At 40.4% G+C, this 23852-nt stretch overlaps 1 protein-coding gene across 1 annotated transcript in view; it reads right to left on the bottom strand.

Annotated features, from left to right (window-relative positions):
* Nucleotides 1-2702: 2702 nt before the first annotated feature.
* CRLF3 (cytokine receptor like factor 3) overlaps nt 2703-23852 on the bottom strand; it is a 45744-nt gene continuing 24594 nt past the window's right edge. The window contains exons 7-8 of the mRNA XM_025476480.3: nt 5435-5547; nt 2703-4174 (exon numbers count right to left, since the gene is read on the bottom strand). Coding sequence (XP_025332265.1) covers nt 3918-4174; nt 5435-5547 — 370 coding nt within the window. The 3' untranslated portion in view covers nt 2703-3917. The remainder of the gene's footprint in view (nt 4175-5434; nt 5548-23852) is intronic.

Raw genomic sequence — 23852 nt, 5'->3', positions numbered from 1 at the left:
GTAGAATTTGTATGCTGGAAACTACGAAATGCAGATAAATCAAAGACCTAAATTGATGGAGAGACATACTATGTTCATGGATTGAAAAGACTCAACATAATAAGGATGTTGACTCTTCCCAAATTGATAGACCGGTTTAATGCAATTCCTATCGAAATCCCAGCAAGATTTTTTAGAGATAGAAACATCATTCTGGGGCACCTGGGTGGCTCAGTGGTTGAGCGTCTGCCTTTGGCTCAGGTTGTGGTCCTGGGGTCCTAGGAGATAATGAATAAAAGATCAGTCTACTGGATTTTAAAACCTTATGTGTCTCCAGTAATTATACTGTGTGGTACTGACAGAGGGGCAGACCCATAGATCAAAGTTAAAAACAGAGAACTTAGAAAAAGACTCACATAAATATGTCCAATTAATTTTTGACAAATGTGGGACAACAATGGAGGAAAGACAGCCTTCAAGGTGTCTGGGTGGCTCGGTGGGTTAAGCATCTGCTTTCAGCTCAGGTCATGATCCCATGGTCCTGGGATCAAGCCTCGTATCAGGCTCCTGCATAGCATGGAGTCTGCTTCGCCCTCCCCCTGCTTGTGTTCTCTGTGTGTGTGTGTAAAATAAATAAATGAAATCTTAAAAAAAATGAACTATTAAAACTTAACAGTAAAAAACCAATTTAATTAGAAAAATGGGTAAAAGACATTTCCACTGGGATGCCTGGGTGGCTCAGTAGTTGAATGTCTGCCTTCAGCTCAGAGCAGGATCCCAGAGTCCTGGGATCAAATCCCACATCAGGCTCCTCGCAGGGGAGCCTGCACCTCCCTCTGCCTATGTCTCTGCCTCTTTCTCTGTGTATCTCATGAATAAATAAAATCTTTAAAAAAAAAAAAAGATATTTCCACCAAAGAGAATTTACAGATGGCAAATAAGCATGTGAAGAGATACTCAACATCATTAGCCATTAAAGAAATGTAAACTGAAACCACAGTGCAAGACCACCACACATTTAGCAGAATGGCTCAAATAAAAAGTGGTGACAACCAATCCAGGGAGGATTCAAAGAATATGTTGCTGGTGGGCATGTGAAAATGGCTTAGCCCCTCTGGAAATCAGTTTGTCAGTTTCAAAACACACAACATGCAGCTTTTCTGCAGCCCTCAGACCTTCACTGCAGCCACACATACCACTACCACCACCATGACACACTGTTCTTACCTCCATCAGACAAGTGCTTTGTCTTCTGCCTCAGAGGACTTAGCAAATTTCCACTCACCTTTTAAGGTTGACTTTGCTCCCTGATCTTCAGGCAGATATGGTCAGCCCCCTTCCTTTCTTGGTGCTACTCTAGCAATGGTAGCACCTTTCTTGGTGCTACCATTGATCCCGTGGTTGATTCTTACCTACACCTGAGGCTGTCCCCTTAGTGTCCACTCCTCCAGGAAGCAGGGGCTCCAGAGTGAATCAGGTCTAGGCTAGGATCTTGACTACACTAGTCACTAGTCATGACCTTACACAAATTAGTTCACATCTCTTGAGCCTAAGTTTTATTGTCTGAAAAGTAGAATAACAAAAACAGTAGGGGATCCCTGGGTGGCTCAGTGGTTGAGCATCTGCCTTCAGCCCAGGGCGTGATCCTGGACTCTGAGGATCAAGTCCCACATCGGGTTCCCTACATGGAGCCTGCTTCTCCCTTTGCCTGTGTCTCTGCCTCTCTCTCTCTCTCTCTCTGTCTCTCATGAATAAATAAATAAAATCTTTTTAAAAAAATTTTTAAAAAAAATTTAGCATTGTGCCTGGCATATAATAGGGGCTCAATAAATGCCGATTCTTATAATTGCTATAATTCTCATCAGTCAAACACTCTCATCCCTCCAAGCACACAAGCCGATTTGGAATACTGGGCTCCTTTATCTGTTTAAACAAAATGAGTCAGCTGTGAACAAAATCTTAAGTTCACAGTCCAAGGGAAAGAAAGCAGGGGCGGCTGGCTGGCTCAGTTGGTGGAATGTGAGACTTGATCTCAGGGGTTGTGGGTTCAAGCCCCATGCTGGGTGTGGAGACTGTTTAAGAATCTTTTAAAAGAAAGCAATATTTAAATTAGCTTCAGAGGACAAATATTACAATCCATGAATATCTAGAATTAAGTTAGGTTTTAGTCATTTCTGTGAAAAGGCAGATTCTATAGGTATAGATTTAAGATGCAACTCTCCTACGGAGGATAAGAAATAAAGATGTTCAATAAATACTTGACAAATGAAAGGAATGAGATGAAGATGTTCTGGAGAAAATAATCTATTTGCATTCATTCAATGCAACATTTACTCTACACATGTTATGTATCAGGCACTATGCTTGGTATCAGATGCACAGAATATGAGAAAGTATAAGTAACTTGTCATGAGTTACAATGATATCTGCATTAAAATGACTGGAGACAAGGAGTGCCTGGGTGGCTCAGTTAGTTAAGCATCTGACTGAGGGTCATGATCTCAGTTCCTGGGTTCAAGCCCCACATCAGGTTCTGCGCTCATTGGGAAGTCTGGTTCTGCCTCTCTCTCTGTTCCTCCCCCAGTTTGTGTTCTCTCTCAAATCAATGAATAAAATCTAAAACAAAAAACAAAAAAACTAGAGACACAAGAAATCCTTTTCTCCCTCTACTTAAAAGATTAAAATTGGATTCATCAAATCTCACAGAAGAAAAAATACACACATTTAACTTTTAGTTTTTTATTTTGTTTCAGACAGCTGGACGAGGCATCTACATTCTAGCACATCTTCTTAACAATCACTAAACAAATGAAAGACGGCTTACTTATATATAAAAAGGCAAGGGAAAAAGGTCATGATTGTCTAACAGGGAATTTGAATCCCCAAATAAATTATCTTACAAAAATATCAAACTTGCTTTTCCACATCTCTACTGTTAAAAATGAAGGGAAAAAAATTCACATTAAAAAAAGTCTGCAGGCTGGTATAGCAAGATAATCATTTTTACATACTAAGTAAGTCCTTCAAATAAATATTTTAAACAAATTTAAGTTTTTCAAAAAAATAGGTCAAGTATTTACCCTATATTTGTTTGGTCCACCAGAAGACCGTTTATAAAACTGACATTAAACTGGACTGTATGTAGCTCATACCCTATGAGTAGTAACATACATATCACTGAGGCTGGGTATGCACAAGTGCATATTACATATATGTGAATGGCTACTGCTGTACATACTACTTTCATAAGTAGTTTTACCCTGTAAAAATCCTATAGCCTATCACGAATCAAACTGCAAGGAAAGAAAAAAGAAAATACTTTGCCTATTGTAGACACTTGTTCAGTAATTGTTAATAACGCAAAAATTATCACACTTTTGGGACTTAAAGATTACTGAACATGAGATAAAATTCAATACTGCTGACAAATACTTGAATATGGAGAGCATATTCACCACTCAGGTGGAGAGCACACAAGTGAACGTATATTATAGAACTCTGGTGTCTCGCTGGTCTCTTCCTATTGCTTGATCCTAGAGTTTTACATGACCTTGGATCCTTAGAAGATATAAATTTAATCAGATAATGTTAAGTTTTTCTGTTCTAACAATCAACTTTCCAAGAAGTACACAGTGGAAGGATATAGGGCTTTCTGTATCTCCTCATACTTTAAAGGCCAATTTCATTTTTTATCGTGATGCTGTTAATTGAAATTAACACTATGCTACAAGGAAGGCTGACCATACTACAGTTTTGTCCATAATAGTCAAATCTCTTATTACTGATATATTCCAAAATAAATCCAGTAAACTATTTCCACTTCCAATGGCTTAACTACGAGATGAATCTAACAATTTTTTTAAAACCAATTACAATTAAACTGAGCTGGGGACAGTACGTTTAAAACCCTGTAAAACCACAGCCAATCACTCAAAAATCTAGAATACCAACACTTTCCATCCAGGATAGAAAAAAGAGCATCCAAAATAAAGAGAACAACAGGACTGCTCAAGTAACCAATCAAAAACCACTTCTCTGTTATTTGAGCTAATAGTTACTCGAAGCTTGAAGTTTCCTCCTTCGTTATTATTGGTGGATCCTAGAGTCACAGCTTCAATGTCAAATGTGACAGTGGACCCAGAGGTAACTGCTGGCAACTGATTAGTCATTTCTTTTCCATTTACAAAAACTGCACCTAAAATGTTAAGGTAAAGAGTCATTTACACATGAACAATAACAAAAAACTGAAACGGATTCAAGATGACTGATATCACAGGTCATTTCCCAACTCAGATCAAGAAAACATTTTAGAGTGCCAACTGGTCAAAAAGAATGCATTTCAATATGATAATTAAACCCCATCCCCAAGGCAGGAGAAAAAGTTAAAGCTTTAATCACTTCTTAGAGTTTGGTCCAGGGTTCTAATGTTTTAGAATAGAGTTTCCCCCACATGGACAGCATCAAAAGAAACATAACTCAATTACAAGATTAGATCTTGTGGAATAGCAACATAGTTGAATATGAAATAAACAAGAATCTTGTTCTACTATTGATTGACCCATACCACAAAATATTAACACATCTCAAGAGGGGATTTTATTATTATTATTTTTTAAAGATTTTATTTATTTATTCATGAGAGACAGAGAGAGGCAGAGACACAGGCAGAGGGAGAAGCAGGCTCCATGCAGGGACCGCGATGCGGGACCCGATCCTGGGACTCCTGGATCATACCCTGGGCTGAAGGCAGGTGCTAAACCGCTGAGCCACCCAGGGATCCCTCAAGAGGGGATTTTAAACGTATAATTACTGTAGGTGTGACTGGGTGGCTCAGTCGGTTAAGCGTCTGCCTTTGGTTCAGGCCATGATCTCAGGGTCCTGGAAAGGAGCCCTGCTTCGGGCTCCCTGCTCAGGAATCTGCTTCTCTCCTTCCCCACCCTTCTCATACTCTCTCAAGTAAATAAATAAAATCTTTAGAAAAATAAAATTAAATAAAAAATAAAAGTGTGATTACTATAGAGTAAGAGGTCAAAGAACTCTAGGGAGATAGAACAAATTAACTAAACCTTCGTTTCAGTTCATCAATCGATGTTGAATTTAGATGACCTACACACACAGAATCCAGAGACAGACTGCCTGGTCCAAATCTCAACTCAGTTACCTCTAAGCTATGGGAGTTTAAGCTGGTCACTCAACCTCTCTGTGGCTCAGTTTTCATCATCTATAAAATGAGTGTAATACTTCTCCCTACCTCAACAAGTTGTTAAAAGGATTAAATGATTTATTATTTGTAAAGGGAATAGAATAATGCCTGGTACACAGTAGCCATACAGATATATCATAAAGACTTAAACTTTCTCATCTCCTGCTACAAATGTGTGATGTTATGACAGGTTCATATCTTATTACTGTAATTCATGTATTTCAAAAATAACACCAGTTATTTATCTCTTACCATTTGTACTAATGCACACTGCTTGATCACGCTGCAGAGAGTCATATCCATTCTGTTTTTCTGCACACACTCCTATACTGTCTCTTCTGTCTGGCTGTCCCACAGTTTCAACTCTGTAAACATGGAAGAAAGGTCGTTAATTTTTTTTAAAACATGATATCTAACAGTTACTAAAGTTAAAAAGAGTAATCTCATCATAATTGCTCTTAATAATAGCTAACAATGATTCAGTACTTCCTAAATTCCAGGCATTGATCTAAAAACTTGTATCAGTCATTTAACTGAATTCACCGAACAACCCATGAGGTAGGTGTTATTATTACCATACCTCTTTTATACATAAGAAAAAACACGATTAAAAAGAAGCTAAATAACCTGACCCTGAGCACCTAGCTGAATGCTGGACCCAAAATAGGAATTCAGGCATTCTCATTGTAGGCTCTGGAGTAACTACTTACAGCTATGACAATGCATTCCCATTTTATGTTCCAGCTCTAAACAATAGAAAATGTGTCATACTTGCCAATATAGAAACTGTTATAGTTTCTAGTGACTGTTAACTGCCATCACCATTCAATGTGAGAGTCTATGCAGTTGTTTGATTACTGTTATCAAATATTTAAAGTCTTTAAGAATAGACATTATAATTTGTATAAAATGGATAATACAATTATTAACATATTTTGCTTGGAGAACATCATATGTGGAAGGTTTAAACATTTCTTTGTGTTTTAGTCTCAAAATACATCATCACGCACTCTGGAAATAGGAAACTTACATATAGTCAACCTACATCTCTTCTACCAGATGCATCTTTCCCTCTGTTCCAGAAAGCCAGACTTCACAAGGACAGAAAAAGAAAAACTAGCAAGGAACAGAATGTAGCTTTACCCAAGGAAGATGGGATTATTTATACTTGGCATGGCTTCAAAATGTCTTTTGTTGCAAAGTGGCAAACATGCAGGATCAAAATAAATAGTCGGCGGGTTTCTGAAGTCATTTCACTTCTAAACCAGCAGTCTTAAGAAGTGTGCGGAAAAGGAGAGCCATGCCAGCAATCCTCAGTCCCAGTCCTCCTACCACAGAAACACTGCTGTTAACAATGAGATACAGACCACAATGGCTTTATGAGATTCCAGAACCCAGTTAAGAAGCTGCAGTACCCCAGGAGCACCTGGGTGGCTCAGTGGATGAGCATCTGCCTTCAGCTCAGGTTGTGATGTGGGGTCCTGAGATCGAGTCCCTCATCAGGCTTCCTACAGGGAGCCTGCTTCTCCCTCTGCCTATGTCTCTGCCTCTCTCTGTGTGTCTCTCTCATGAATAACTAAATAAAATCTAAAAAAAAGAGAGAGAGAGAGAAGAAGAAGCTGCAGGACCCCAAGGGAGCACAAGCTGAAAACAGTGGCATTGAAATGGGTAAAAAAAAAGATATCACTTTCCCATGTCAGTCCCTGTCCCAAGCTACATAGCTCAGTGCCTGGTAAGAACTACCCCAGCTTCTGACTTTTCCTTTGGAATGGGGAGAGAGAAAGGAGTGGACCCTGCATCCAACGTTCCAACTCTTCAGAAGGTTGCCTGAAGGGCTGATTTCCGTTGTGTCTGAATGCTTTTAAGACCAAAGAAATGGAGGGGTGGAATCCAACAGCCAGTACAACTTGGTGTGATTAGAAGCAGGTGCATAACTTAAGGCTTCTCTCCTTTGGAAGAAAAGAGAAGAGCTGCATGTGCTTCTGTATCAGCTTTACACAGGGCTGCTCAAGGAAATGGTATCTGTCTGACTGCATGTAGGCACTGCTGGGGAGTTGGCAAGCTCTGGATGCCTGGTAGCCACTGAGTACAAGAGAACAAGGCTGCTTGCTGCTGTCACATCAGAGAACAGGCAGCGCCACACACAGGCACCAGAGGGAGCAAGAGATTACAAGCTCCTGAAAGACCCACAAACCCAGGGAAGTAACATCCTCCCAAAGAAGGTTGCAGAGGCCCCCCACATCTCTAGCTGAGTTCATTTGTAAGGCTCTTTTCCTGTACAAAATCAAGTCATAAAAACTGGGAGAGGGGGCTGTTTTCTCAGATGTATAGAGCCTAACACAAAACTATAAGATATATGGAGAAACAGGGAAACACGGCCCAAACAAAAAACCAAAATACACATAGGGGTGTCTGGGTGGCTCAGTCATTTAAGCATCTGCCTTTGGCTCAGGTCATGATCCCAGTGCCCTAAGATTGAGCCTCACATGGTACTCCCTGCTCAGCAGGAAGCCTGCTTCTCCCTCTGCCTCTGTCTCCCTCTGCTGCTCCCCTTACTTATGCTCTGTGAAATAAATAAATAAAATCTTAAAAAAAAAACAAAACCAACAACTAAAATAGATCTCAAAAAAATTATCCTAATGGGGGTGCATGGATGGCTCTGTCAGTTGAGTGTCCAACTCTTGATTTTGGCTCAGGTCATGATCTAGGGGTTGTGAGATCAAGTCCCATGTTGGGCTCTGTGCTCAGCTCGGAGTCTACTGGAAATTGTTCCCCCTTCCTCTCTCTCCCCACACTTGAGCTCACATGCACTCTCTCTCTCTCTCTCTCAAATAAATAAAATCTTTTAAAAAATTATCCTAATGAAATAGAGACATTTGAATTACCTGACAAGCTATTCAAAACAACTCTCAAAGATGCTCTACAAGCTCAAGAAAATAAAATATGTGTAAAATAAGAATACCAACAAAGAGATGCAAAAACAACAACAACAACACAGAACAACTAAACAGGTATTTTGGACCGGAAGAATAGTAACTAAAAAATTCACAGGAGGAGTGCAACATCACACAATCAAGTAGGAGAAAGAAACATCAAATTAGAAGACAGGTCATTTAAAATTATCCAAGAAAGGCTGCCTGGGTGGGTCAGTTGGTTAAGCATCTGTCTTCAGCTCAGGTCATGATCCCAGGGTCTGGGATCGAGCCCCGCATAGGGCTCCCTGGTACGTGGGGAGCCTGCTTCTCCCTCTCCCTCTGCCTGCTCTTCCCCCTGCTTGTTCTCTTGCTTTCTCCCTCCCTGTCAAACAAATAAAATCTTAAAAAAAAAAGAAGTTACCCAAAGACAGGGACAAGAGAAAAAAAAATGAAAAAGAATGAAGAAAAGTCTAAGGAACTTATGGAGAAGAGAGAAAGGGGCAGAATATTCATTTAAGGAAATAATGGTTGAAAATTTCCAAAATATGGAGTAGGCAATGGACATCTAGATTCAAGAAGCCTAATGGAGCAATGCTTGGGTGGCTCAGTGGTTGAGTGTCTATCTTCGAATCAGGACATGATCCCAGAGTTCTGGGATAGTCTTGCATTAGGCTCCCTGCAAGGGGTCTGCTTCTCCCTTTGCCTGTGTCTCCGCCTCTGTCTGTGTCTCTCCTGAATAAATACATAAAAATCTTTTTTTTTTAATTTTTATTTATTTATGATAGTCACACAGAGAGAGAGAGAGGCAGAGACATAGGCAGAGGGAGAAGCAGGCTCCATGCACCGGGAGCCCGACGTGGGATTCGATCCCAGGTCTCCAGGATCGCGCCCTGGGCCAAAGGCAGGTGCTAAACTGCTGCGCCACCCAGGGATCCCAAAAATCTTTTTTAAAAAAAAAAAAAACCATTTTATTTATTTATTCAGGAGAGAGAGAGAGAGAGAGAGGCAGAGACACAGGCAGAGGGAAAAGCAGGCTCCATGCAAGAAGCTGGATGCGGGACTCCATCCCGGGACTCTAGGACCATGCCCTGGGCCGAAGGCAGGTGCTAAACCGCTGAGCCACCCAGGGATCCCCCAATACATAAAAATCTTAAAAAAGAAGAAGAAGCCTAATGGACACCAACTAGGATGAACTCAAGAAATCACATTGAAACACATTATAATCAAATTGCCCAAAGTCAAAGACAGAATTTTTACACCATCAAGAGAAAAGCGATTCATCATATACAAGGAAGTTCACATAAGACTATCAGTGAGGGCTTCTGGGTGGCTCAGCTGGTTAAGTGCCTAATTCTTGACTGATTCTGGCTCAGGTCATGATCTCTGGGTCATGAGATCGAGGCCCCGTGTCCATCTCATGACCCTGAGATCCCTGCACTCAATGGGGACTCTGCCTGTTCCTCTCCCTTTCCCTCTGTCCCTCCCCGTTCTCTCTTTCTCTCTCAAATCAATCAATCAACCGATCGATCAATCAAATCTTTTTTTAAAAGGCTATCAGTGGACATCCCAGGTGGCTCAGAGGTTTAGTGCCACCTTCAGCCCAGGGCGTGATCCTGGAGTCCAGGATTGAATCCCTCATGGGGTTTCCTGCATGAAGCCTGCTTCTTCCTCTGCCTGTGTCTCTGCCTCTCTCTGTGTCTCTCATGAATAAATAAATAAAATCCTAAAGAAAAAAGACTATCAGTGTATTTCTAAGTAGAAACTTTGTAGTCAAGAAAGGAGTGGAGTGATATATTCAAAGTGCTTAAAAGGGAAAAAAACTCTGCCAACCAAGAATACAATATCAGGCAAACTGTCCTTAAAAAAGAGGAATAGGGAACCCTGGGTGGCGCAGCAGTTTGGCGCCTGCCTTCGGCCCAGGGCGCGATCCTGGAGACCCGGGATCGAATCCCACGTCGGGCTCCCGGTGCATGGAGCCTGCTTCTCCCTCCGCCTGTGTCTCTGCCTCTCTCTCTCTCTCTCTCTCTGTGTGACTATCATAAATAAATAAAATAAAAATTAAAAAAAAAAAAAGAGGAATAAATAGACATTCCTACAAAAGCTGAGGGAGTTCATCAACACTAGACCTGCTTCACAAGAAAAGCTAGAAGGTAAATACACAGATAAATATAGAACACCGTAATACTATAATAATAGTAGTGGGTAAATCAGCCTAAAATACATTGTTATAGGGATTCCTGGGTGGCGCAGCGGTTTGGCGCCTGCCTTTGGCCCAGGGCGCGATCCTGGAGACCCAGGATCGAATCCCACGTCAGGCTCCCGGTGCATGGAGCCTGCTTCTCCCTCTGCCTGTGTCTCTGCCTCTCTCTCTCTATATGACTATCATAAATAAATAAAAATTAAAAAAAAATACATTGTTATAACTATAAGATGTTTTATGTAAGCTCTACGGTAATCACAAGTAAAATACTTACAGAAGACACACTACAGAAAATGAAAAAGGAATAAAAACATGTCACTACAAAAAAAAATCAATGAAACACAAAAGATGGCAATGAGAGAGGAAAAGAGAAACCAAAAAGCTACAAGATAGCAAATAATGACAAAATGACAATAGTAATACCTTAGCTATCAATAATCTTTAAGTCTAAATGGATTAAATTCCATCTATGTATTAAGCTCTATCTATGAAAGTTAGAATAACTGATAAGTATAAATATTCAATTATATTTTGTCTAAAACAGGCTCACTTGAGATTTAAGGAGAGGGTGGGAAAAGATATTCCAACAAATGGTAACCAAAAGAGAACAGAGATGGCCATACTTAAATCAGACAAAATAGATTTTTATGTCACAAAATAACAAAAGAAGCAAAGACATTATATAATGATAAAAGGGTCAACTTACCTATAAGATACAACAATTATTAATACATATGCACCTAATATCAGATCACTCAAATATATAAAGCAAATATTGACAGAACTAAAAGGAAAAATAGTTACACAATAATAGGATATTTCAATATCCCATTTTTGTTTTGTTTTTGTTTTTGTCTTAAAGATTTATTTATTTATTTATGATAGGCATAGAGAGAAAGAGAGGCAGAGATTCAGGAGGAGGGAGAAGCAGGCTCCATGCCAGGAGCCCGACACGGGACTCGATCCCGGGACTCCAGGATCACGCCCTGGGCCAAAGGCAGGCGCCAAACCGCCGAGCCACCCAGGGATCCCTCAATATCCCACTTTTGATAATAGAACATACAGATAGAGAATCAGTAAGGGCAGCTTGGGTGGCTCAGCGGTTTAGCGCCGCCTTTGGCCCAGGGTGTGACCCTGGAGACCCAGGATCGAGTCCCATGTCAGGCTTCCTGCATGGAGCCTGCTTCTCCTTCTGCCTGTGTCTTTGCCTCTCTCTCTCTATCTGTGTCTCTCATAAAAAAATAAAATATAATATAAAATAAAAGAAAAGAAAAAGAAAAAGAAAAGAAAAGAAGGGACGCCTGGGTGGCTCAGTGCTTGAGCAACTGCCTTCGGCCCAGGGCGTAATCCTGGGGTTCCGGGATCGAGTCCCACATCGGGCTCCTTTCGGGGAGCCTGCTTCTCCCTCTGCCTATGTCTCTGCCTCTCTGTGTGTGTCTCTCATGAATAAATAAATAGAATCTTCAAAAAAAAAAAAAAAAAAAAAGAAAAGAAAAGAAAAGAAAAGAAAAGAAAGAAAAAGAAAATCCATAAGAACAGAAGATTTGAACAACACCATAAACCAAATGAACATAACAACACCAACAGAACATTTTACCCAGCAGAAGTAGAATACACATTCTTCACAAGCACACGTAGAACACTGTCCTAGACGCATCACGTTAGGTCAAAAATCGTAACAAATTTAAAAATGTTAAAAATCACACTATGTATATTTTCTTTTTTTTTTTTTTTAATGCTTTGACTCGCTCTTCATCTTTTTTTTTTAATTTTTTTAATTTTTATTTATTTGTGATAGTCACAGAGAGAGAGAGAGAATGAGGCAGAGACACAGGCAGAGGGAGAAGCAGGCTCCATGCACCGGGAGCCCGACGTGGGATTCGATCCCGGGTCTCCAGGATCGCGCCCTGGGCCAAAGGCAGGCGCCAAACCGCTGCGCCACCCAGGGATCCCATGTATATTTTCTGACAATAGAATAAAACTAGAAATTAATGGCAGAAGGAAAACTAGAAAATTTCAGTATTGTCACGCTAGATGGCCATATATCTCTCAGAACAATGGGAGCATCATGTTTGGAACTCCCCCAGATCTTGCCCTTTGGTGGGTTATGATTTATACCCTTTTGCTATAACAAAACTATAATCATAAATGTATACTTTCCTAAGTTCTGTGAGTCATTCTAAAATATTATAGTGTTTGAGGGTGGTCGTGGGAACCCTGGAATTTGTAGCTATCTCTGTAGTTAGAAGTGAGGGTAGGCCCTGGGGACCCCTGAACTTGCAGCTGGTAGCTGAAGTGAGGGCAGTCTTTTGGTGGACTATGCTTTTCTTATCCTTGAGTTTGGCCAACTTGTTGCAAGTACACTTTTTCAGTAAAGATTTATTTATTTACTTATTTAAAGATTTATTTATTTGGGAAGGGGGAAGGGCAGAGGGAGAGGGAGAGAATCTCAAGCAGACTCCCAGCTAAATAGCAGGGCTCAATCTCACGCCCCTGAGATCATGACATGAGCTGAAACCAAGAGTCAGATACTTAACTGACTGAGCCACCCACATGTCCCATCAGTAAACTTTTTACATCAATAATTCAAACAAAATTTCATTAAATCAATTACAAATTGTAAAACAGAAAAGACCTTCAATACAGTGGGAAAAAAAATCCTGGAAAGAAGGAAAAAACCCTCCTAATTTGAATAAATTACAAAGTAATTCCTAAAAGCATCTTTCACCAAAACAGCATGTAATAAATAAGTTGCTCTGAACATGGAATGAACCAGGTAAGTAAATGCTAATATACCTGAGACACAGAAAATTATATTCATAGTTGACTAAGAAATAGAATGGAATTTTAAAATCACTGAATTTTTAAGTTGCAAGACAAGTAGTCAGGACATTATATCCTAAAACTACTGTAGTTGTTCTCTCACATAAAACAAGTTTTGTAAGAAACTACATAACAGGGCAGCCCTGGTGGCACAGTGGTTTAGCGCCGCCTGCAGCCTAGGGTGTGATCCTGGAGACCGGGGATCAAGTCCCACATCAGGTTCCCTGCATGGAGCCTGCTTCTCCCTCTGCCTGTGACTCTGCCTCTCTCTCTCTCTCTGTCTCTGTCTCTATGAATAAATAAAATATTAAAAAAAAAAAAAAAGAAACTACATAACAAAGAAAAATGCTATACAAAATAATTTATGGCAAGGTAGAGTGACTTCCTCTAATGCAAGTAAGTACAACTGAAATGTAATTAATAGAAAACTGACTTATGGGCAAGTTACTAGAAATACATCCACTGCATTAAAGCAAAGGAGTAGAATGTCCTTCGTAATAATTTTTCTCAAAGTAAAATATTCTGAGAGAGAACATGGCCCAAAACAGGAGCAAATCTAAGGCAACAAGAGGTCTAACCTATTATTCCTATTACTCTGCACTTTGGCTAATTTTGATTAGATTTAAGTGACACAACCTCTTTCCTATACAATCTCAAACTTTTACATCACAGCGAATGCTTGCAGCAAAATAAAAAAATTCAGTTGCTTAGCTAATTAAATATATGAAAAACATCCAACTTTATAATAAATATAATAAAATGAAATTTTTATTTTAGCCTAGCAGCTACAGATTTATTAAAAAACAGCAATATTTAATACTGACAAGGATTCAGTGATATCAGTATCCTCACACGCTGCTGGGAAGAGTCTAAAGTGCTTCCAGGAACACAGCCAATTAGACCATGTGTCACTAACAGGAAAACTAGCCCAAGGAATAGAAAATGACCATGTATCAACAAAGAGGGTCATGGCACAGCTTGATATATCAGAAGTAAGAGACAGAAGTACCTTGTCAACTAATGGCAAAGAAGGATTTCCGAAATATATTTGAAATAGAAATACATTGCTTACTATACAAATCCTAAAATAGCTTTTATCCTTTCTCAAAACAAAACAGATAACCTAAATTAGTCCTATATCTACTACAGAAATTGGAAATCTTCCAACAAAGAAAATTCTAGGATGGCAAATTGATTGGTGAATTCTACCAAACATTTAAGGAAGAAAAAATACCAATTTTACACAAACAGTTCTGGAAAGAAAAGAGGAAGAAACACTTCGCACCTCATTTTATAAGGCTGGTCAAAACCAAAAACATCATAAGAAAAAAAAAGAAATATCTCTCTCATCTATAAAAATCCCCAACAAAATATTAAAAACCAAATTTTGCAATATACATAAATAATAATATATGACAAAGTGAAGTTTCTCTGGGGAATGCAAAACTGGTTCAATGTTCAAAAATCTATCATTGCAATTCACCATATTAACAGAAGAAAAATGGTATGATTACCTTAACAGATGTATAAAAATAGACAAAATTAAATATTCGCTTATAGATAAAACTCTCAGCAAAGCACAATTAGAAGGAAACTTTTTTTTTAAGTTTTTATTTATTTATGATAGTCACACAGAGAGAGAGAGGCAGAGACACAGGCAGAGGGAGAAGCAGGCTCCATGCACTGGGAGCCCGATGTGGGATTCGATCCCCGGTCTCCAGGATCGCGCCCTGGGGCCAAAGGCAGACACTAAACCGCTGCGCCACCCAGGGATCCCAGAAGGAAACTTTCTTAACCTGATAGAAGGTATCTACAAAAAACTTACAGCTGAGGCAGCTGGTTGGCTCTGTCAGTAGAGAATGCTACTCTTGATCTCAGGGTTGTAAGTTTGAGCCCCACCCTGGGGGTGCAGAGATTACTTAAAAATAAAATCCTTAAGAAACCAAAAGAACCCTACACATCATTCTTAATGTGAAAGACTGAATGCTTTCCTGCTGAGATGTGGAATAAGTATGTCTACTTTCAAAACTGCTATTCAGGGATTCCTGGGTGGCGCAGCGGTTTAGCGCCTGCTTTTGGCCCAGGGCGCGATCCTGGAGACCCGGGATCGAGTCCCACGTCGGGCTCCCGGTGCATGGACCCTGCTTCTCCCTCTGCCTATGTCTCTGCCTCTCTCTCTCTCTCTCTCTCTCTGTGACTATCATAAATAATAAATAAAAATTTAAAAAAAACAACCTGCTATTCAGAGTCATACTTTATTTTTTTTTTTTTAACATTTTATTTATTTATTCATGAGAGACACAGAGAAAGAGAGAGAGGCAGAGACATAGGCAGAGAGAGAAGCAGGCCACGCAGGAAGCCCGACATGGGACACAATTCTGGACGCCAGGATCACGCCCTGGGCTGAAGGCAGGCACTAAACCGCTGAGTCACCCAGGCGTCCCTAGAGTCATACTTCTTAGCCAGTGTAATAAAGACAATAGAAAGAAATAACAAAACACTGATGAAAAACATTTTTTTAAAAAACTAAATTAAGGGGATCCCTGGGTGGTGCAGCAGTTTGGCGCCTGCCTTTGGCCCAGGGCGTGATCCTGGAGACCCGGGATCGAATCCCACGTCGGGCTCCTGGTGCATGGAGCCTACTTCTCCCTCTGCCTATGTCTTTGCCCCTCTCTCTCTCTCTGTGACTATCATAAATAAATAAAAAAATTAAAAAAAATAATTAAAAAAAACTAAATTAAGAAATATACAATATCCATAGATTGGAACAATAAAAATATTAAAATGCCAATTACTTCCAAACTGATCTATAGATTCAAGTCAATCTCAATCAAAATCCTAGTGAAAGAATTTTTCTTAGAAATGGGCAAGCTAAATCTAAAGTTAAATAGAAAGAAGAACTAGAATAGTTAAAAAGAGAATAAAGTTGGAATAATTCTACTTGATATCAAGACAATATAAATCTACAGTAATCAAGATTATAGTTCTAAGAAACAAGAAACACACAGATCAATGAAATAGAGTCCAGGAACAGATCCCACACATACAGTCAATTCATTTTGACAAAGGTGAAAGGACAATTCAATGGAGAGAGGACAGTCTTTTCAACAAATAGTGCAGGAACTATCGAATCAGATACAAAGCAAAACTCAGGGATCCCTGGGTGGCCCAGCGGTTTGGCGCCTGCCTTTGGCCCAGGGCGTGATCCTGAAGACCCAGGATCGAATCCCACATCGGGCTCCCTGCATGGAGCCTGCTTCTCCCTCTGCCTGTGTCTCTGCCTCTCTCTCTCTGTGTGACTATCATAAATAAATAAAAATAAAAATAAAAATAAAAATAAAGCAAAACTCAATTCAATCCATATTTCACATATTATACTAAAAGTAATTCTAAATGGCTCATAGATCTGAATGTAAAATTTAAAAACATAAAGCGTCTAGAAGAAAAAAAAAATCTTTTGACCTTTCACTAGGGCAAAGATTTCTTAGATACAACTCCAAAATGCACTGGATGTATTTCATCAAAATTAACAACTTCTACTCCCCAAGAGATATTATTAAGAAAATGAAAAGACAGGGATGCCTGATGGCTCAGTAGTTCAGTGCTTGTCTTGGGCCCAGAGCATGATCCCAGAGTCCAGGGATGGAGTCCCACATCCGGCTCCCTGCATGGAGCCTGCTTCTCCCTCTGCCTGTGTCTCTGCCTCTCTCTCTGTGTGTCTCTCATGAATAAATAATAAAATCTTAAAAAAAAAAAAATGAAAGGACAAACCTTAGACTGGTAAAAAACAAAAAACAAAAAAACAACTAACATTTTAGAAACATGTAACAAAAGACTTATATTCATCAAATTTCAATAGCCTGGGTGGCTTAGTCAGTTAAGCATCTGCCTTTGGCTCAGGTCATGACCCCAGAGTCCTAAGACTGGCTCCCTGCTCAGTGGGGAGCCTGCTTCTCCCTCTCCCTCTGCCCCCTCTCCTGCTCCTGCTTTCTCTCTCTCTGCTCTCTCTCTCAAATAAAATCTTTTTTAAAAATTTTTTATAAATAGGCAATAGATTTGAAAAGATACTTCACCAATGAAGATATACAAATGGCCAATAAGTGAGCACATGAAAAGATACTATCTTTGGCTGCCAAAAAGAAAATTAGAACGACAATAAGGTACAACTATATGTATACAGAATAGCTGAAGTTAAAAGCAAAAACAAAGGCCTGGCTAGCTCCATAGGTGGAGCATGTGGCTCTTAATTTTGAGTTCTTAATCCTGAGTTCAAGCTGCACATTGGGTGTAAAGATTACTTAAAAAATAAAATATTATGGGACACCTGGGTGGCTCAGCGGTTGAGTGTCTGCCTTTGACTTAGGGTGTGATCTCGGGGTCCACGATCGAGTTCCACATTGGGTTCCTGCGGGGAGCCTGCTTCTTCCTCTGCCTGTGTCTCTGCCTCTCTCTCTCAGTCTCTCATGAATAAATAAAATCTTTAAAACTAATAATTAATAAAAAGCAAAAACTAAACAAGTGACAATATCAAATGCAGACAACTATGAAGGACAACTGAAAATCTCATATATGCTGCTGGGAATGTAAAATGGTGCAGCTATTCTGGAACACAGTTTGACATATAAACACAATGGGACCCAGCAATCACAATCTTAGATATTCATTTAATCTAAATTTTTTTAAAAGATTTTATTTATTTATTCATGAGAGACACGGAGAGAGAGAGGGAGAGGCAGAGACACAGGCAGAGGGAAAAACAGGCTCCATGCAGGAAGCCTGACGTGGGACTCGATTCCAGGTCTCAAGGATCACACCCTGGGCTGAAGGCGGTGCTAAACCACTGAGCCACCGGGGCTGCCCTAATCTAAATGGTTTAATCTAAAAACTCTCAAATTAGTAAATCCAGCCTGTTTTTCTCCACCGAACTCCTGATTTGTGTATCCAACTGTCTACTCCTCATCTTCACTTGTAGGTCTAACAAGAAACTCAAATCTACTTTGTGAAAGAACAAACTGATTCTTCACCCAGAAATATGCTCTTCCTACACTCTTACATACCTCGGTAAATGACAATTCTGGCCCAATAGTTATTTAGACCAAAAGTCCTGAAGTCACACTGGACTCTCTTCTTTCTTACCTATCACAAGCAATCCACCAGCAAATCCTGTCAGTCCTTTCTTTAAAATATATCCAGATTAAAAAAAAAAAAAAAAATCCAGATTCAGGGGTGCCTGGGTGGCTTGGTTGGTTCGGCATCTGCCCTCAGCTCAGGTCACAATCTTGGGGTCCTAGGATTGAGCCCCATATTGGGGTCCCAAGCAGGGAATCTGCTTCTCCCTCTGCTCCTCTTCCTGCTCATTCTCTCTCTCTCTTTCTCTCAAATCGATAAATAAAATCTTTAATATATAGGTAGATAACTAGATCCATCCATCCAGATTCTGACCACTCATCATTACCTCCACTGCCACATCCTGGTCCAAGCCACCATTAGCTCTCACCAACATTATTGCTATAGGCTCCTACCTAATATCCTGGCCTGTACCCATACCACTTTATAGATTGTTTTCCACACAGCAGCCAATCGACTTGTAAAACATGTCAGGTGATATCACTGGTTTGCTCAATATTCTCCAAAGGCCTTTCACCTCACTAGTCACAGCAGAGTCCTACAGAGCTAGACTGTCAAGATTAGAATCTTGGCACGGATATTAATCTGCACAACTTCTGGCAAGTTGCTTAATCTTTTTAAGTAGGCTCCACCAGCGTGGAGCCCAATACAGGGCTCAAACTCACAACCCTGAGTTCAAGACCTGAGCTGAGATCAAGAATCAGGCACTTAACTGACTGAGCCACCCAGGTGCCCCAAATTGCTTAATATTTTTACATCTCAGTTTCCATATCTCCAAAATGTGTCTACCTCATGAGGATGTAATGAGGATTTACAGACATTTACTCATTAAGTACTTAAGAACTAACACACAGTAAGGTTCCACAAATGTTAGCCACCTATTAACATTTTGTCTGCTCAACTTGTGAATTCATGAAGTCAAAAGGAGAGCATGCCCCCCTTCCCAAAATAATGGAACATAAGCCTGACTTGGTGAGGCCTTTTCTGGGAGGGAAGGGTAGAGGTGGGTCTCTGTTTGCAGTGTCAAATATCCTTCCTGTAAATAGGCACAGGTGACCTCCAAAAGGGTATTTCTTTGAGTAATTAAAAAAGAAATATAGACAGCCTATTCAAAAGTATATCCTACTTTTCTGGGATCCTCTCTGACTATACTGCCTGTCTCCATTAATCCAATCCAGACTCACTACTTGCTGTTTGTATTTTTCTACTCCCTATCTTTGGCTCTTGCTTTGGTTCCCCACCTGAACTGTCCTTTCACCTTTAGCTGCACTAAGCCTTCAACAACCCCTCATCTAGAAGTAACTTTTCCTTCCTCTATATTGCAGAGCAGTCTAGATCTCTCTTTTAAGATTTTATTTATTTACTTAGTTGTGAGAGAAAGAGCAAGTGCATGACAAGTGGGGGAAGGAGCAGAGGGAGAGGGACAAGCAGACCCCGCACTGAGCTCAGACCTGACTTAGGGCTCTATCTCATGACCCTGAGATCAAGACCGGACACACCTTCATGATATCATGTAACCCTCCATCTATAGACAAACTAAAAGCTAAAAGCTAGGGTACAAAATCCTAAAGGAGATCTACTTAGGAAACCAGCAGACTTACCTTACCTAAGTCTATATAATCAAGAGTCTGTGGGGAAAACTTCTGTCTGGCATTCCCCACATCTATCATAATAGCCAAAATCTAACCTGAAAGGACTATACATCATATTTCTAGAGGGGACCACTTTGGCAAAATACAAAACCCAGCAAAGCTGTATTCTTCCCAGAACAATGTGTTCTGTCTCAATATAAGCATAAATCAACAAAATTTCAAAGACCCTAAATTACCTTTTTTAAAAAAATTTATTTATTTAAGTGATCCTTACAACTAATGTGGGGCTTGAATTTATAACCCCGAGATCAAGAGTCGCAAGCTCCTTTAACTGAACCAGACAGGCACCCCAAAACAAATTAACTTTTTTTTTTTTAAGATTTTATTTATTAATGAGAAACACACACACACAGAGAGAGGCAGAGACACAGGCAGAGACACAGGCAGAGGGAGAAGCAGGCTCCATGCAGGAAGCCCGACATCGGACTCGATCCCAGGTCTCCAGGATCACACCCTGGGCTGAAGGCAGCGCTAAACCGCTGAGCCACCTGGGCTGCCCACAAATTAACTTTTTAATCCTAGTAGAGGCTATGCCTTATTCCTAAACTTCCCAAGAAAGATTAAATTAGTAAGATTTTTTAAATATGAGGCGCTAACAGAATTGAAGATATATCTAGTATCTGGTAATGACAGAGACCAGCCTTGTACAGAAAAAGAAAGATCTCCTCAAGCTTAAATTTATTCAGGGGGATCCCTGGATGGCTCAATGGTTTAACACCTGCCTTTGGCCCAGGGTGTGATCCTGAAGACCTGGGATCAAGTCCCACATCAGGCTCTCTGCATGGGGTCTGCTTCTCCCTCTCTCTCTGCCCCCCCGCCCCAACTCTCTCTCTCTGTCTCTCATGAATTAATAAAATCTTAAAAAAAAAAAAGCTTAAATTTATTCAGAAAAAGTAATGCTAACACTTAACCAAAGGTAAGCATTAAACCAAGTAACCCTTTTTAAAGATTTTATTTATTTATTTGACAGAGAGCAAGCACACAAGCAGGGGAAGGAGCAAAAGAGGTAGGAGCAAAGGAGGGGAGGAGGAGCACAGGGAGAAGTAGGTTCCCCACTGAGCAGGGAGCCTGATGTAGGGCTTGATCTCAGGACCCCAGGATCATGACATGAGCCAAAGCCTAATGCTTAATCAACTGAGCCACACAATCACCCACCAAGTGATCTCTAACAATTATCAACCCTAGTACTTCTAAAATAAAGCCCCTAAATTCTTTGACACTTCTTACATCAAGAAGTGGGATCTATGTCTCTTCTCTGGAACTCAGCCACCACGCTGTGAAGAAGCCCAAGAAAGAAACACCCAGAACCAGAATCAATTTGCTAGCTATGTGAATGAGCCATCTTGAAAGTAGATCTACCATTTCTAACTAAATTACTTGCTACTAACACATAAAATCTATCCTTGCCAAGACATGCAAATTGTAGTTTCCTGAGCCAAATAAATGACTATTGTTTTAAGCTTCTAAGTTTTAGGGTGATTTGTTACACAGCAATTGGTAACTGTAACATTAGTTTTTAATGTTCTTTTATTTATTTATTTTTAAAGATTTTACTTATTCATTTGATACAGAGTGAGAGAAGGAGCATGAGGGAGAAACAGACTCCCCACTGAGTAGGCAGCCTGATGTAGGGCTCAATCCCAGGACCCTGGGATCATGTCCTGAGCCAAAGGCAGCTGCTTAACCTGAGACACCCAGGTGCCCCTTACGTTTTTTCATTTTATTTATCTATTTTTCTTCCTTATGTTTTTCTTTTTTTAAAGATTTTATTTATTCATGAGAGAGAGAGAGGCAGAGACACAAGCAAGGGAGAAGCATGCTCCATGCCAGGAGCCCGATGTGGGACTCGATCCCAGGACTCCAGGATCACACCCTGGGCCAAAGGCAGGCGCCAAACCGCTGAGCCACCCAGGGATCCCCCTCCTTATGTTCTTTTAAAGAAAAAGTCTATAACAAAAAACAGCTAGCCTATTGCCCCTTGATTTACCACCTCATGTGACTTGTGGGAGGCAGGTAGCACAGTGGTTAAGAGCACAGACTTGTAGGGCTAGACTGGCAGAATTTGAATAGGGGGAAATCACATGGTCCCTGTACTTTTGTTTCTTCATCTATAAAAGGAAGACAGGAACCTTCTAGGCTCTTAGGATTAAAGAAGGCTGTTGGAAAGGAAGCTATTTTAAAGAAAGGAGGTGGGGGATCCCTGGGTGGCTCAGCGGTTTAGCGTCTGTCTTTGGCCCAGGGCGCGATCCTGGGGTCCCGGGATTGAGTTCCACATCAGGCTCCTGGCATGGGCCTGCTTCTCCCTCCTCCTGTGTCTCTGCCTCTCTCTGTCTCTATGTCTATCATAAATAAATAAATCTTTAAAAAAAAAAAAAGAAAGAAAGAAAGAAAGGAGGTGGTAGCAAAGAGAAGCAAAAATATGGTTTAAAAAAACGGTAAGTAGTCAGAATGGCTGAAATTAACAAGTCAGGAAATGACAGATCTTGGAGAGGAAGTGGAGAAAGAGGAACCCTCTTAGACTGTTGGTCAGAATGCAAGCTGGTATGGCCACTCTAAAACAATATGGAGGATCCTCAGAAAGTTGAACACAGAGCTACCCTATGACCCAGCATTGCACTATTAGTGATTTATCCCAAACATATAAAGGTAGTGATCCAAAGGGGCACCTGCACCCCAATGTTTAGAGCAGCAATGTCCACAATACCCAGATTATGGAAAACAGCTCAGATTTCCATTATCAGATGAATGGATAACGAGGACGTAATACACACACACACACACACACACAATGGAATACAATTCAGCCACCAAAAAAATGGAATCTTGGCATTTGCAATGACATGGATAGAACTAGAGTATATTACGCTAAGCAAAATAAGTTAATCAGAGAAAGACAATTATCATATGATCTCACTAGTGTGGAATGTAAGAGACCAGAGGATCATAGGGAAGGGAGGAAAAAAATTAAATGAGATGAAATCAGAGAGGGAGACAAACCATAGGAGACTCTTAATCATTGGAAACAAACTGAGGGTCACTGGAGGAGAAGAGGGTGGGGGATGGGGTAATTGGGTGATGGCATTAAGGAGGCCATGTGATGTAATGAGCACTGAGTGTTATATAAGACTGATGAATCACTGACCTCTACCTCTGAAACCAATAATACATTATATCATTATACGTTAATTAACTGAGTTTAAATTTTTTTTTAAAACCCACAAAAATGGTAAGATCAGGGAATCTTGGAAGGAAAGGGAAAGTAGGAATGTTCAGAAAAAAATCAAGGAGAGGAATGCCTGGGTGACTCAGTGGTTGAGCATCTGCCTTTGGCTCAGATCATGATCCTGGGGTCCTGGGATCGAATCCCACAGGGAGCCTGCTTCTCCTTCTGCCTATGTCTCTGTCTCTGTGTCTCTCTTGAATAAATAAAATCTTAAAAAAAAGAAAAAAAAAAAAAAAGAAAATCAAGGAGAAGCCTACCAGGAGGGGGTTGCTTAGCAGACCTGGCCACCAAATGAGACTGGGCTCTAGAGACTGACAGAGCTGCCAGGAATGCATTCCAGCAACGACAGCAGGAATAGACTGGGCTGAGCAACAGGGCACTGCCTACAAGAATATAATCTCCCTTCTAACTGTGAGGCCTTCCAACATCCTCAAAAAACTGAATAGTTTACCTTTATTCAAGTAGACTCATCTGCCCCTCCCCCATTCAGCCCCTACCCGCACCATCATCTGACTTCATTGCTGATGCCTGCAGTTCCTTCCAACAAGGAGAGAAGACATTTTCATTCCACATTCAAAAGAAAAATGACAAAAATGCAAAGGTCTGGCTACAATAATAGTGAGCTGAATGAAGATTCAGTTAATCACCCTGCCAAGTGGGGCCCAAGTGGGGCCCAAGTGGGGCCCAGTCAGACATCTTTGGAAGGAGAGGAAGGAACTAATGGTTTATT

This window comes from Canis lupus, chromosome 9 (genome assembly GCF_003254725.2).
Source record: "Canis lupus dingo isolate Sandy chromosome 9, ASM325472v2, whole genome shotgun sequence".
Classification (NCBI taxonomy): Eukaryota; Metazoa; Chordata; class Mammalia; order Carnivora; family Canidae; genus Canis; species Canis lupus.
Note: the sequence above shows the minus strand (reverse complement) of the source record. Positions and strands in the feature narration are given on the sequence as shown.